The sequence below is a fragment of the Bufo bufo genome, chromosome 5, assembly GCF_905171765.1.
Source record: "Bufo bufo chromosome 5, aBufBuf1.1, whole genome shotgun sequence".
NCBI lineage: Eukaryota > Metazoa > Chordata > Amphibia > Anura > Bufonidae > Bufo > Bufo bufo.
In genome coordinates, this window is record NC_053393.1 from 447,507,401 (window position 1) to 447,523,708 (window position 16,308).

General features: G+C 44.4%; 1 protein-coding gene across 2 annotated transcripts in view; it reads left to right on the top strand.

The window, feature by feature from the left end:
- Positions 1-16,308, top strand: part of GSDME (gasdermin E) — a 162,268-nt gene that overhangs the window by 3,963 nt on the left and 141,997 nt on the right. Inside the window, exon 2 of one of the 2 annotated variants that reach the window (XM_040433634.1) lies at positions 9,280-9,515. In XM_040433634.1, coding sequence (XP_040289568.1) covers positions 9,299-9,515 — 217 coding nt within the window. In that variant the 5' untranslated portion in view covers positions 9,280-9,298. The remainder of the gene's footprint in view (positions 1-9,279; positions 9,516-16,308) is intronic. The other variant, XM_040433635.1, reaches the window with a different exon arrangement.

The window sequence follows — 16,308 nt, forward strand, 5'->3', positions numbered from 1 at the left end:
TACAGTCTATGGGAGTGCATCAGGAATGCAGCGAGGAAGGAATACGCATGTAAACCCTGATGAAATACTGATGGTATATCCACTTGAGTGCATATTCCAGAGCCAGAATACTGACTGATTCCAATACCCTTGTGTGAAAGTGGCCTAAATCTTTCAGCCCAGGGCAATTTTCCATTATTGTGTTTTAGGCTACATTCACCCTAGAGTTTTTTGCAGATCCATCATGGATCTGCTAAATCGCTTCCGTTACCATAATACTACCTCCTGCATCCGTCATGAACTGATCCGGTTGTATTATGTCTTATAGAGCCATGATGGATCCGTCCCCATTGACTTACATTGTGTGTCAGGACGGATCCGTCTTGCTCCTCGCCACATTGCGGACAGAAAAAACTCTTCTTGCAGCTCTATTCTGTCCGCAACGGGGACGCAACCAAACGGAACGGAATGCATTCTGTTTCGTTCAGTTCAGTTTTTGTCCTCATTGACAATGAATGGGGACAAAACTGAAGTGTTTTTATCCGCTATTGAGATCCTACGACGGATCTCAATAGTGGAATTGATAACGGAGATGTGAAAGTAGCCTAAGGCCTCATGCACACGGTAGGGATCGACTGATATTGATTTTTTTTTAGGTCCGATACCGATAATTTGTGAACTTTCAGGCTGATAGCCGATAATTTATACCGATATTCTGTGAATTTTCATTTTTGAAAAAAAAAAATTTCCTACACAAATCTGCTGAAAAGTTTATTGTTAACGTGTATTTTTATTTTTTTTGTAAATCTTTCTTTCTTCTTCATTAAAATTTTATTTATTTTTTTTCTAACTTTTAGCCCCCTTAGGGTCTAGAACCCTTGTCCTATTCACCCTGATAGATCTCTATCAGGGTGAATAGGATCTCGCACATCTCCCTGCTGCCCTGGGCTTTGTGCACACAGCAGCAGGGAGCTGAACATGGCAGCCAGGGCTTCAATAGCGTCCTGGCTGCCATGGTAACCGATCGGAGCCCCAGGATTACACAGCAGGGGAGAGGGGATCCTGTGGCCACTGGCACCAATGATTAATACTGGGGGGGGGGGGGGGGGGCGCACTGCGCCACCAACGTTTTTAATACTGGGATGGGGGGCGCACTGCGCCACCAATGATTAATACTGGGGGGCTTGAGGGGGCGCACTGCGCCACCAATGAAGAGAAATCGCTCATTAATTCATATACAGGAGGCGGGAGCTGGCTGCAGAATCACATAGCCGGCTCCCGACCTCTATGAGCAATAGCTGCGATCTGCGGTAGTTAACCCCTTAGGTGCCGCGGTAGCTGTGATCCGCGGCACCTAAGGGGTTAACTACCGCAGATCGCAGCTACCGCTCATAGAGGTCGGGAGCCGGCTATGTGATTCTGCAGCCAGCTCCCGCCTCCTGTATATGAATTAATGAAAGACTTATCTTCATTGGTGGAGCGGTGGCCACAGCCCCTCCCCTTTTGTCCGCTCTCCTCTAATTGGTGGCAGCAGCACAGGGGGAGGAGACACTGCTTCCTTCCCCCCCTGTGCTGCTGAGGGAACACAGAGAGCGCCGAGAGCAGCGCGTTCGGTGTTCCCAATACTTTATCGGTATATATCGGCAAAATAGATGCCGATAACGTTCAAAATACTGAATATCGGTAAAACCGATAATCGGTCGATCCCTAGCACACGGCCGTTGTTTTGGTCCGCATCCGAGCCGCCGTTTTGACAGCTCAGATGCGGAGCCATTCACTTAAATGGGACCGCAAAAGATGCGGACAGCACTCAGTGTGCTGTCCGCATCCGTTGCTCCGTTCCGTGGCCCCGCTAAAAAAATATAACATGTCCTATTCTTGTCCGCGCTTTGCGGACAAGAATAATCATTTATATTGAAGGCTGTCCGTGCCGTTCTGCAAATTGCGGAACGCGCACGGACGCCATCCGTGTTTTGCGGATCCGCGATTTGTGGACCGCAAAACACACCACGGTCGTGAGCATGAGGCCTAACTCCCAGCCTTCCCGGAACCATAAGGCCCCTTTCACACGAGCGAGTTTTCTTGCGCGGGTGCAATGCGTGACGTGAATGCATAGCACCCACACTGAATCCTGACCCATTTTTTTTTTTTTCACGCATCAGTTCTGCGTTGCGTGAAAAGCACTGCATCTTCTACATTCTGTGTTTTTCACGCAACCCTGGCCCCATAGAAGTGAATGCGGCTTCAGTGAAAAACGCATTGCATCCAGATGTAACCTAAATACGGTCTAGGTGCCATGCGTTTTTCACTGATGGTTGCTAGGAGATGTTTGTAAACCTTCAGCTTTTTTTTTTTTTTTCAAACACTGAACGCAATCGCAGACAAAACTGACTGAACTTGCTTGCGAAATGGTGCGAATTTCACTGAACGCACCCTGAGCCAATCCGTAACGTATGTGTGAAAGAGGCCTAACTTTTTTTATTTTTTTTATTTCTCTATGACTGAATAGCAGGCACTCACCATCTGTATTTCATAAGTGACACTTAGAGGTATTTCCAATGGGTATATTTCTCTATAAGTTGTTAGTGTCACTTAGGTTGACCTAATGTTATTAGTTTGTAAGGTATTTGGTTGTCTCTACTGTCAAGAGACTGGATGTGACTGATGATTGTGACGTCACTGCCGATCTGATAATGATCACCTATCACCCCTTCCTTGTGCTGCTGCTGCCACCAATGACAGGAGAGAGGGGAGGAGGAGGGGAAGGGCTGTGGCCACTGTGCCACCAATGAAGAAAGCTAACGTTTAATACAAATACAGGTGGCGGGTGCAGCGGCAGAATCGCATACCTGGCACCCAACCTCTATGAGGTGCGATCCGTGGCAGTTAACCCCTGCCGCACCAGTATTAAAAACAATGGTGGCGCAGTGCGCCCCCTCCCCAACACCAGCATTAAAAACAATGCGCCCCTCCCCCAGTTTTAAACTCCTTGGTGGCAGTGGTAGCTTCCGATCGGAGCCCCAGCAGTGTAATCGCGTGGCTCCGATTGGTTACCATGGCAGCCAGGACGGTACTGAAGCCCTGGCTGTCATGGTAAGCTCCCTGCTGCTGTGTGCACAAAGCCCAGGGCAGCAGAGAGAGTGTGAAGTCCTATTCACCCTCATAGAGCTCTGTTAGGGTGAATAGGACAAGGGATTAAAAGATCCCAGGTTCTAGCCCCTAAGGGGGCTAATAATTAAATAAAAAGTAAAAAAATATATATATTAAGTATAAATCACTCAATTTTACATATAAAATATATAAAAAATAAATAAACATATTACATATCACCACGTCCGAAAAGTCCAAACTATTAAAATATAAAAAAAATCTCTGTAACATAAAAAAATTTAATCAAAACCGCGCAATTCGCCATTTTTTTTGTCACCTTGTTCCCCCAAAAAATAGGATAGGACTGTTCTATTATGAGCCATACATTCCATGAAATGCAGAAGGCACGCGGCTTTTTTGGTGTTTTATTTTTTTCCGCGTGGTATCGAATATCACAATACTTTTTTATGGCATCAAAATCGAATCAAAATGTTGGTATCGTGACAACCCTCGCATGTAGATAGACGGAGCAGTGCAAACAGTGAAGGGACCACACCAGCACCACAGCCCCTTGAAACAGTTGACTGGTGGGGGGTGCCAAAAGCTAGACCCTCTTGGTCTGATATTAAGACCCTTCAGTTATTCCATCAATGTTGAAATCCTTGCAAACCTCTTTAAGCTCATGACTGTACTACAGATCCATCAGGAATAGAGCAGTGACACAACGCCTATAGAACTCTACTAGTTCATAATGGACCTGGGTGCAAAATTCTTCCCTAGAAATACTGATAAATCTAATGGATATTACAATGGAGCAGATTTACTAATACTGTCCAGTTATAAGACTGTGTGTGAACTAGGGGTCAATGTATCACACCCTGCGAGGTAGACTTCTGACTTAGAAAAAAAAAAAAAAAGCCACCTAAAAGGGTTTTGAGGTATTCTGGGCATGTTTGCTGTTTCAAATATTTGGGTCCAGCCCTCCCACCACCCCTGGTTAGTTTTGTCTATATGTCCGTGTACAGATCTGTGTCTGGTCATCTAGGGCAGTGATGGTCAGTTCGTAGTGTTCGCCAGCGAACACACGTGGGCTGCCATCTTTAGTAAGGTACTGAACTGCCTGCTCCCGGTGACTGCATTTTATTTCAGGCACAGGTAAGGGCTTACCTGTGCATCGCCGGATGGGCGAGTCTACCTTACTAAAGATGGCAGGCCGCATGTGTTCGCTGGCAAACACTGTGATCTGACCATCACTGATCTAGGGCCTTTGAAGATTTCTTCTAGCTGGTCACACCTCTGAGATAAACCAAGGTTGGGGTTGTTAATTCAGGGTCTTAACAAGGAGTCATGAATCTACTTGGCTATACTTAGATCTTCCACAGTGACATCAGAGGATGGGGGGATGGATATAGAAAGAGAAAGTTCATATGGTATGAAAAACCAGGGCTGGGTTTCATTTCTTGGGGCTCACTGAAGTAAAGAAGATTTGTTCTGATTTTCTGCCTGCATCGGCATCGGAACCTGTGCCATCAACGTGAGTGTTAGGTTTCTGGTTTATTTTCTTTTATTTTAAAGATCTTTCACCAGTTTTTAGATTATAAAATCCATGCCTCACACTGTAGCCATTGTTCAATAGATGTCATATTGCTAATTTTTCATGATATGCACTGCTGTGCCCCCCCCCAGTTTCGTTTTGATACCTGGTATGCTAATTAATAGCATCGTTACATGAAGGAGGAGACATCAGCTGTTCTCTGTGGGCGTCTCCTTCTCCTTGGCTATAGCGTGGTCCAATCACAGTGGACCGCGCCACAGCCATTGAGAAAAAGCTGCTCACCTTCTTGGTGGCTGTGACGCTCTCCGCTGCGATAGGACCGTGCCACAGCCAGGGAGAAGGAGATGCCACCAGAGAACAGCTGATGTCTCCTCCTCCCTGTACCGACGCTATTAGCATATCATGCGCCAAAACAGAATGGTGCACAGAGATGCAGCAGAGTAGAGGATCATTAAAAAAGTAGTGAGATGGCATCTCCTGAGCATGGAATACAGATAAGGTATTGCTTTTATAAAGTAAAAACTGGTGAAAGGTGCTGCCACAGCACAAAGCCATATTCTCACCAGGGTGCCCCAGCACAGTACATACCACCTTGATCAAAGCTGACCATGAGAGAGGGCCCCTGGCATTAGCTGTATGTAGCTTGTCGAGGGAGGTCCTTAGAAGACCCCCACATTAGTAAGGAGCTGACTGAAGAGCAAGTGAGACAACTATTAGGGGTTATCCGATATCTAAAATGTCATATATCTTCTATATAAAAAGAATCTTCATATAAAAGAGGATAAAAAAAAACATAAAAATTATATTATCCTTCTGGCGGACATAAACACGCCTCTAAGTTCTTTTATCGAGTATCTTAATTTGATTTGTGTAAGCAGTGAAACAAAGGGACAATTGTATATGCTAAAATATATACCGGTAATCGTTTATTATAAAACAAAGAATACAATTGCAAAACAAATGATGAAGTTACAAAATAATACCCAAAATGTACCACACAGTGGTGTTAACACACCCCTATCTGATCAGCACAGTATGATTTAGTGATTTATGACAACCGGTGTCATACTTTTAACAAACAGACTCATATACCAAGAGAAATTTAGGACCCTCTGTTTATCAAACAGGCTATAGCAATAAAACACGGATTATACAGGAAAATAACTGTTATCCCTTGACTCTGTTTTCCTATGACCAATCAAAAATATGATATTAATATGATAAAATATTCAGCTCGGCAATCAGACTATGGAAAATAACTTTCCAAGGGTTTAGTCCTCTTTTCAAATAATGTAAGATCTTCCATTAACAATATGCATGTTTGCTAAGAGAATAATCAGCATTATAGAGGCGCCTAACACTATGTATTCCCACAGTATGGGAACTCTTGGCTATATACCGAGAGAAATATCTTATTAATATCAGGAGCAGTAAACCCAAATATACGTTACCGGGTCAAAGGTAGACAGAGTTCAGATGGGACCAGTTCTGAAGAACTTTCCTAGTAATCCCAAAAAATAATCCAAGTTTCTTCTGGTAAAGTTTTCTTTTTGAATGGATGGATCTATGGCTTAATATGGATCTCTTTGGATTCCTTGCTGCTCCGCACACGAGTAATTATTCCCCCCTTATCTAAGAATTATCCCCTTTAGATTGAGAATCCCTAATCAGGTAAGGTGGGTGTATTCGCATACTAATAACACCATGATGTCATATTAACTCCTAATATGGTATAGAACAAATTAATGAAATAATATAATATTGTCCATCCGCCTCCAGATGGCACTGTGGTACTGCAGATGGACATCACAACTTTTAAGCATTTAAAATTAAATATCTAATAATACATTCACGTGACCTCCTTGACCTTCTTAATATACATCATTGAGGAAGGTCTTTTCCTGACACTTTTAATTACCTATATCCTGGACTTGTTGGAGTTGGCTGTCTTCTATCTTTTTGAAATATAGGTTGACTTGATGAAAATTTTATATAACTGCTTTGATGCTTGGCATTGGAACTTGTACATTTCACTTATCTACATCCATGAAAATCTATTGTTTTGAAATAACATTTACTCTTCTCAGAAATCCAATTAACATAAACTTCAATGTTTCTGTACCTTCTAAATGATAAATACATGGTATAATATCTATATAAATTAATACATTGTTACACATAGATAACAAATTATATGAATTATTGATTAACTCACGTCATGTCTTATCCATGAAATAACCTTGTTCCCTCCAGACAGACATGTCTTAGGAAGTTGGTATACTCCCCATAGATAAACCCATATCCTTAGCAATAACTTTTAAATACAATGTCCGTTTATGTTCACAATTATTTTTATATAAACTGAACTTGCCATGAACTCATCTTGGCTTCCTCAGCCACATAATAGAACTTTGGTTCAGGCTGATTTCATTCTTAAAGGCAACGAGATGAGCATTCATTTTGATTATAATGTCATTGGATAATATTGTATACGTATGAAAATGCACAACAAAAATATCCCCCCCATACCCAGGTCCCTTGTATGGATTATACTTATCTGCTCCCCGACACCCGCGTCACTTTGGATCCCTGCACGGCCATCACTGCATCTTCCCGTGTCTCTGATCAAAACATCCAGAGACGGGGGGGAGCAGGCCTTGACGATGAGCCTCAAGAGGGACCTTGCAGAAGCTACAGCTCTACCTGTATGGACAGGACTTTAGTGATCAACCATCTGAGAGGATTGTGATCAGTGAACAGGGTAGCTGGGAACAATGGCAAATTACTAAGGTGGAGTTTGGTCCTCCAGCAGTACACTTTCACTGTACACCACAAGAAAGGTAGCGACCATAATAATGCTGATGAGTTATTAAGCCAGAATTAAGGTAATGTACCTGGTGAACGTGCAACATTTTTGCCCGGCCAAAAATATGCATATATGCCAGAAAGCAACCTGATTACCGCTGGATTCCATTACAGTGAATGGGGATCCGGCGGTGCACAGTGATATCCGTCTATGCCAGATATGATGAACTCCAGCAGTCGGTTCCACTGCTGGAATTTACAGCACAGATCCTCCACAGTGACACTGATAACACCTCCTCACTGTACCGATAGCTGTTCCGGGAAGGTTTTATCTCGTTCGGATATATGGTTCTTAACTTATTCCCAAAAAATGCAAATATGGCTCCATTAGATGACCCATATTAGCCACTAGAAGCTCGCTGCTTCACTATCCCATCATACACACTGTCACATGACCCTTATTGCCCATAGAAGTTCGCAGGTCCTCCAGTCTTGACATGCACACAGTTTTCCACCAGGTTTCCTTAACAACTCAACAACCATTTTTCTTCAGGGGGCAGGGTACTGTGAAGGAAACGGTTAAGGGGGCTGCATGCCGATACACTGGGCACAATGGCCGAGATTTCCCAATCCTATAGGTGGCGTAAGCTCAGACAGGCTGTCTAGACCTGCACTAGGTTTATTACAGGGGCACAGGCTGGATGAGGTGCAGGAATAGACAGTTTTCTGATGCATTTTACAATTTGCACCATTTTTAGATTTTTGGTACATAAATACATCGGTAAATCTATACAGCGATCCATGCTAATTTATTTTTTTCTTTGACTTTCCTTAGAGGGAGCATGTATGTGTTTCCAATGTTTTCTGAATAGAGTACAGTGCTCCCTCAAATTAATTGGTGCTGTGACAACCATTGTAACTCCGTAAGTCCATAACTATGAAAAACTGTTAATTAGTTCCAAAGTCCCAAAATGTCATCTCGTAAGAGAAAATTAACTTGTTCCAAGTTTTGAAGTTATCCCATATCCACAGGTTGGGTGATAACTACCTGATTGGTAGGGTCCGACTGCTGGGACCCTATTGATCCAGAGAACTGGGGTCCCGTTCCCCCGATATGATGGAGCGGCAAGTTGAGCATGTGCCCCTGCTGCTCCATTCACTCTCTATGGGATCAGGCAGAAATAGCTAACCCCTGACGATTGGATAGTTATATTTTATCTTATGGATAGGAGAGAACTTCAAAACTGGCCACAACCTCCTTAGGAAAAATAAGCAGATACAGCAAGTCCTTAGGCTACTTTCACACTCGCGTTTGGTGCGGATCCGTCATGAATCTGCACAGACGGATCCATTCAGATTATACAACCGTCTGCATCCGTTCAGAACCGATCCTTTTTCTATTATCTTTAACATAGCCAAGACGTTTTCTATTATGGCAGATTGTGTCATAGAAAACGGATCCGTCCCCATTGACCTACATTGGCTCAGTTTCGTTAGCATTTTGGTGTCCGCCTCCAGAGCGGAATGGAGACGGAATGGAGCTAAACTGATGCATTCTGAGCGGATCCTTTTCCATTCAGAATGCATTAGGGCAAAACTGATCCGTTTTGGACCGCTTGTCAGATCCCTAGAGGGCGGCACAGGACATGTAGTACCGCACTGTACTGTAAAGAGGAGATACTAGGCACAAAATACAGGTATTACCCAAGAACTGGCCATGTTAAGTGGTTGGATCAGTCTGAGGTATTGTGTTGAGTCTAGTTTCAATGTACTATCACCAAAGAACCTATTGTAAGCTGAACATACTGTTTCCTGATGGATCACTGTGTATACTGTCTGTTTGTGTTTTAGGTCACTGCATTATCTAAGATGTTTGCCAAAGCTGCTAAGATTTTCCTGAGAGACATTGATGCTGGCGGTGAATTGATACCTGTCTCCAGTTTAAATGACTCAGATAAGGCCCAGCTCCTTGCCATGGTGGTAAAGAAGAAGCGATTCTGGTTCTGGCACAAGCCAAAGTACGAGTTTTCATCATGCGCATGTCTGCTGGGAGATGTGCTGACTGAAGAAGAACCTGTAAAACCAGGTATGGGTCATCCACGTCCCTTTACAACATCAGGAGACTTGACATGCTATGTGGACTATGTCACTATCAGATGAAGTTACTATACGACACAGTTGGAGAACCTTTGTGCTGTCATTACGATAATCATGTGCAAGTGACACGTCCTTCAGGTCAATCTGATTCCATGTATGAAATAGGACACTGCAGATTATCTGCAGCCTGATAAAAACGTAGATGTTAGTGAAGCACTAAAGGTCCCTTTACACGGGATGACAGAGCAGCAGATTATCAAGAAGGAAGCGTTCCTTCCCAATCTGCTGATCGCTGGTGGTACATGCAGAGATCTCCTCCAGGTTATGGGGAGGAGCGATCGCTAATGCCATCGCTCATCCCCATACTGACTTGTTTGCTGACAGCAGATCGTGTGTATACAGCACCATCTGCCCCTGGGAAACAAGGATTTTTGTGCTGCACAAACGATTGGATTACCCGATGAATGAGCATTTCACTTAGTCATCGACTAATCTATGAATGCTCATTAGTGACTTATCTTTAAAGAGATATTCCGATCTCAGACAATGGGGGCATATTGCTAGGATATGCCCCTATTGTCTCATAGATGCGGGTCCCAGAGGTGGGACACTGAGAATGGAGCGGTGAAAGTGGTCCAGATTATCAACCTGTGTAAAGGTGCCGCAGATAATCCGATGAATTGGCAAAATGTTCGTTCATCGGGTGTAGGGCTGCAGTAAACGATTATTACTCTAATAAGAAAAGCCTTCTTAAAATAATGTATTGCTTTATAAAAACAATATATAAATTCAAAAGGATGAGGCAGCACTCCAAGCATAAGGTGAAAAAATGGTGGATCTTTTTATTCCCCTCTGCAACGTTTCAACCGCTCAATGCGGTCTTTTATCAAGCATAAAACACAGTGTCATACAAGGGTATATATACCCAGAATACATAGCAGCAAATCAAGTGATCATCATTCAAATAAAGCAGTGCTTCTCAATTATTTTCTGTCATGCCCCCCCTAGGAAGAAGAAAACATTTCGCGCCCCCCGCGTGACTGTAAATAGTATCATTTGTCTATAAAACTGTTATAAGTACACCTCTGCATAACACTGTATCCTTATTAACGTATAAGAGAATAAAAAAAGAAAGAAATGTAGATCGGACACACACTTATGGGGGGATCTGTGGATCTGTGGATGACGGACACTTATGGGGGGATCTGTGGATGACGGACACTTATGGGGGGGATCTGTGGATGACGGACACTTATGGGGGGGATCTGTGGCTGGCACTGTTACATGGGGATCTGTGGCTGGCACTGTTATATATGTGCCATCCACAGACCCCCCCACCCCATAACAGTGCCATCCACAGACCCCCACCCCTTAACTGTGCCATCCACAGATTCCGTGTGCCCGCCGCCGCCGTTTAACCACCTCCGGACCGCTGTACGCACAGACGCGTCCTGGAGGTGGTTGATTCATTCCTCCTGGACGTGCCGGCGCGTCCTCTCGCGAGACGCGAGATTTCCTGTGAACGCGCGCGCTCACAGGAACGGAAGGTAAGAGAGTTGATCTCCAGCCTGCCAGCGGCGATCGTTCGCTGGCAGGCTGGAGATGTGTTTTTTTTAACCCCTAACAGGTAAATTAGACGCTGTTTTGATAACAGCGTCTAATATACCTGCTACCTGGTCCTCTGGTGGTCCCCTTTGTTTGGATCGACCACCAGAGGACACAGGTAGCTCAGTAAAGTAGCACCAAGCACCACTACACTACACTACACCCCCCCCCCCCCCCGTCACTTATTAACCCCTGATCACCCCATATAGACTCCCTGATCACCCCCCTGTCATTGATCACCCCCCTGTCATTGATCACCCCCCTGTCATTGATTACCCCCCTGTCATTGATTACCCCCCTGTCATTGATTACCCCCCTGTCATTGATTACCCCCCTGTCATTGATTACCCCCCTGTCATTGATCACCCCCCTGTCATTGATCACCCCCCTGTCATTGATCACCCCCCTGTCATTGATCACCCCCCTGTCATTGATCACCCCCCTGTCATTGATCACCCCCCTGTCATTGATCACCCCCCTGTCATTGATCACCCCCCTGTCATTGATTACCCCCCTGTCATTGATTACCCCCCTGTCATTGATTACCCCCCTGTCATTGATTACCCCCCTGTCATTGATTACCCCCCTGTCATTGATTACCCCCCTGTCATTGATTACCCCCCTGTCATTGATTACCCCCCTGTCATTGATTACCCCCCTGTCATTGATTACCCCCCTGTCATTGATTACCCCCCTGTCATTGATTACCCCCCTGTCATTGATTACCCCCCTGTCATTGATTACCCCCCTGTCATTGATTACCCCCCTGTCATTGATTACCCCCCTGTCATTGATTACCCCCCTGTCATTGATTACCCCCCTGTCATTGATTACCCCCCTGTCATTGATTACCCCCCTGTCATTGATTACCCCCCTGTCATTGATTACCCCTCTGTCATTGATTACCCCCCTGTCATTGATTACCCCCCTGTCATTGATTACCCCCCTGTCATTGATTACCCCCCTGTCATTGATTACCCCCCTGTCATTGATTACCCCCCTGTCATTGATTACCCCCCTGTCATTGATTACCCCCCTGTCATTGATTACCCCCCTGTCATTGATTACCCCCCTGTCATTGATTACCCCCCTGTCATTGATTACCCCCCTGTCATTGATTACCCCCCTGTCATTGATTACCCCCCTGTCATTGATTCCCCCCCTGTCATTGATTCCCCCCCTGTCATTGATTACCCCCCTGTCATTGATTACCCCCCTGTCATTGATTACCCCCCTGTCATTGATTACCCCCCTGTCATTGATCACCCCCCTGTAAAGCTCCATTCAGACGTCCGCATGATTTTTACGGATCCACTGATAGATGGATCGGATCCGCAAAACGCATCCGGACGTCTGAATGAAGCCTTACAGGGGCGTGATCAATGACTGTGGTGATCACCCCATATAGACTCCCTGATCACCCCCCTGTAAAGCTCCATTCAGATGTCCGCATGATTTTTACGGATGCACTGATAGATGGATCGGATCCGCAAAACGCATACGGACGTCTGAATGAAGCCTTACAGGGGCATGATCAATGACTGTGGTTATCACCCCATATAGACTCCCTGATCACCCCCCTGTCATTGATTACACCCCTGTCATTGATCAACCCCCTGTAAAGCTCCATTCAGATGTCCGCATGATTTTTACGGATGCACTGATAGATGGATCGGATCCGCAAAACGCATCCGGACGTCTGAATGAAGCCTTACAGGGGCATGATCAATGACTGTGGTGATCACCCCATATAGACTCCCTGATCACCCCCCTGTCATTGATTACCCCCCTGTAAAGCTCCATTCAGACGTCCGCATGATTTTTACGGATCCACTGATAGATGGATCGGATCCGCAAAACGCATCCGGACGTCTGAATGAAGCCTTACACGGGCGTGATCAATGACTGTGGTTATCACCCCATATAGACTCCCTGATCACCCCCCCTGTCATTGATCACCCCCCCTGTCATTGATCACCCCCCCTGTAAGGCTCCATTCAGACATTTTTTTGGCCCAAGTTAGCGGAATTATTATTTTTTTTTCTTACAAAGTCTCATATTCCACTAACTTGTGTCAAAAAATAAAATCTCACATGAACTCACCATACCCCTCACGGAATCTAAATGCGTAAAAATTTTTAGACATTTATATTCCAGACTTCTTCTCACGCTTTAGGGCCCCTAGAATGCCAGGGCAGTATAAATACCCCACATGTGACCCCATTTCGGAAAGAAGACACCCCCAGGTATTCCGTGAGGGGCATATTGAGTCCATGAAAGATTGAAATTTTTGTCCCAAGTTAGCGGAACGGGAGACTTTGTGAGAAAAAAATTAAAAATATCAATTTCCGCTAACTTGTGCCAAAAAAAAAAAATTTCTATGAACTCGCCATGCCCCTCATTGAATACCTTGGGGTGTCTTCTTTCCAAAATGGGGTCACATGTGGGGTATTTATACTGCCCTGGCATTCTAGGGGCCCCAAAGCGTGAGAAGAAGTCTGGTATCCAAATGTCTAAAAATGCCCTCCTAAAAGGAATTTGGGCACCTTTGCGCATCTAGGCTGCAAAAAAGTGTCACACATCTGGTATCGCCGTACTCAGTAGAAGTTGGGGAATGTGTTTTGGGGTGTCATTTTACATATACCCATGCTGGGTGAGAGAAATATCTTGGTCAAATGCCAACTTTGTATAAAAAAATGGGAAAAGTTGTCTTTTGTCAAGATATTTCTCTCACCCAGCAAGGGTATATGTAAAATGACACCCCAAAACACATTCCCCAACTTCTCCTGAATACGGCGATACCACATGTGTGACACTTTTTTGCAGCCTAGGTGGGCAAAGGGGCCCATATTCCAAAGAGCACCTTTAGGATTTCACAGGTCATTTACCTACTTACCACACATTAGGGCCCCTGGAAAATGCCAGGGCAGTATAACTACCCCACAAGTGACCCCATTTTGGAAAGAAGACACCCCAAGGTATTCCGTGAGGGGCATGGCGAGTTCCTAGAATTTTTTATTTTTTGTCACAAGTTAGTGGAAAATGCTGCTTTTTTTTTTTTTTTTTCATACAAAGTCTCATATTCCACTAACTTGTGACAAAAAATAAAAACTTCCATAAACTCACTATGCCCATCAGCGAATACCTTGGGGTCTCTTCTTTCCAAAATGGGGTCACTTGTGGGGTAGTTATACTGCCCTGGCATTCTAGGGGCCCAAATGTGTGGTAAGGAGTTTGAAATCAAATTCTGTAAAAAATGACCAGTGAAATCCGAAAGGTGCTCTTTGGAATATGGGCCCCTTTGCCCACCTAGGCTGCAAAAAAGTGTCACACATCTGGTATCTCCGTACTCAGGAGAAGTTGGGGAATGTGTTTTGGGGTGTCATTTTACATATACCCATGCTGGGTGAGAGAAATATCTTGGCAAAAGACAACTTTTCCCATTTTTTTATACAAGTTGGCATTTGACCAAGATATTTATCTCACCCAGCATGGGTATATGTAAAAAGACACCCCAAAACACATTCCTCAACTTCTCCTGAGTACGGAGATACCAGATGTGTGACACTTTTTTGCAGCCTAGGTGGGCAAAGGGGCCCATATTCCAAAGAGCACCTTTCGGATTTCACAGGTCATTTTTTAGAGAATTTGATTTCAAACTCCTTACCACACATTTGGGCCCCTAGAATGCCAGGGCAGTATAACTACCCCACAAGTGACCCCATTTGGAAAGAGACCCCAAGGTATTTCGTGATGGGCATAGTGAGTTCATAGAAGTTTTTATTTTTTGTCACAAGTTAGTGGAATATGAGACTTTGTAAGAAAAGAAAAAAAAAAAAAATCATCATTTTCCACTAACTTGTGACAAAAAATAAAAAGTTCTATGAACTCACTATGCCCATCAGCGAATACCTTAGGGTGTGTACTTTCCGAAATGGGGTCATTTGTGGGGTGTTTGTACTGTCTGGCCATTGTAGAACCTCAGGAAACATGACAGGTGCTCAGAAAGTCAGAGCTGCTTCAAAAAGCGGAAATTCACATTTTTGTACCATAGTTTGTAAACGCTATAACTTTTACCCAAACCATTTTTTTTTTTACCCAAACATTTTTTTTTTATCAAAGACATGTAGAACAATAAATTTAGAGCAAAATTTATATATGGATCTCGTTTTTTTTTGCAAAATTTTACAACTGAAAGTGAAAAATGTCATTTTTTTGCAAAAAAATCGTTAAATTTCGATTAATAACAAAAAAAGTAAAAATGTCAGCAGCAATGAAATACCACCAAATGAAAGCTCTATTAGTGAGAAGAAAAGGAGGTAAAATTCATTTGGGTGGTAAGTTGCATGACCGAGCAATAAACGGTGAAAGTAGTGTAGGTCAGAAGTGTAAAAAGTGGCCTGGTCTTTCAGGGTGTTTAAGCACTGGGGGCTGAGGTGGTTAAAGTTATTAAACATGCCCCCCTCACTCCTAATAGTACCGTATATCCAAATTTCTTCTGTATAATGCCGGCAGGCAGGCCGGGCGGCCGGCGCGTCCCTCAGTGACGTCACTTGTCTGCGCCGCCTGCTTCATTCATAAAGCAGGCGGCGCAGGCACGTGACATCACTGAGGGACGCGCCGGCCGCCCGGCCTGCCTGCCGGCATTATACAGAAGAAATTCGCACACCACAAAGGCCGGCCCTGAACGAGCCCCCCTTTACGGAGCCTGGCGCCCCCCCTGGGGGGTGCGCCCCACTATTTGAGAAGCACTGAATTAAAGAGATGTATAAACATAAAAACCAGTATACAAATATAGACAATATTTCCATAATGTGAATCAAATATCAACAGTGGTTTACATAGTGTGTTCCATAATGTAGATCAGTGGTATCCATAATCCTCACATAACTATACCCTTCAATGTGTAAATAGGGCTCATCATAGCAGTGTAAAAACACCAGTGTATAAGTGTCAACAGTAATCATGATTAAAAATGATTAAAAACTCACTCGGCGGTGACTGGATGCCGGCGCCAAAGTCCGCGTCCTCAAAGTCCGACTTCGCATGCCCGGCGACATAGCAACGCCGCCCAAACAGACGGAGCCAAGCGCCGCCACACGGATCACGTGAATGGTCAGCTGATCACCCACATGACCAACGCGACGATCGCGAGACCAGTCCGGACGCGGCGCCGA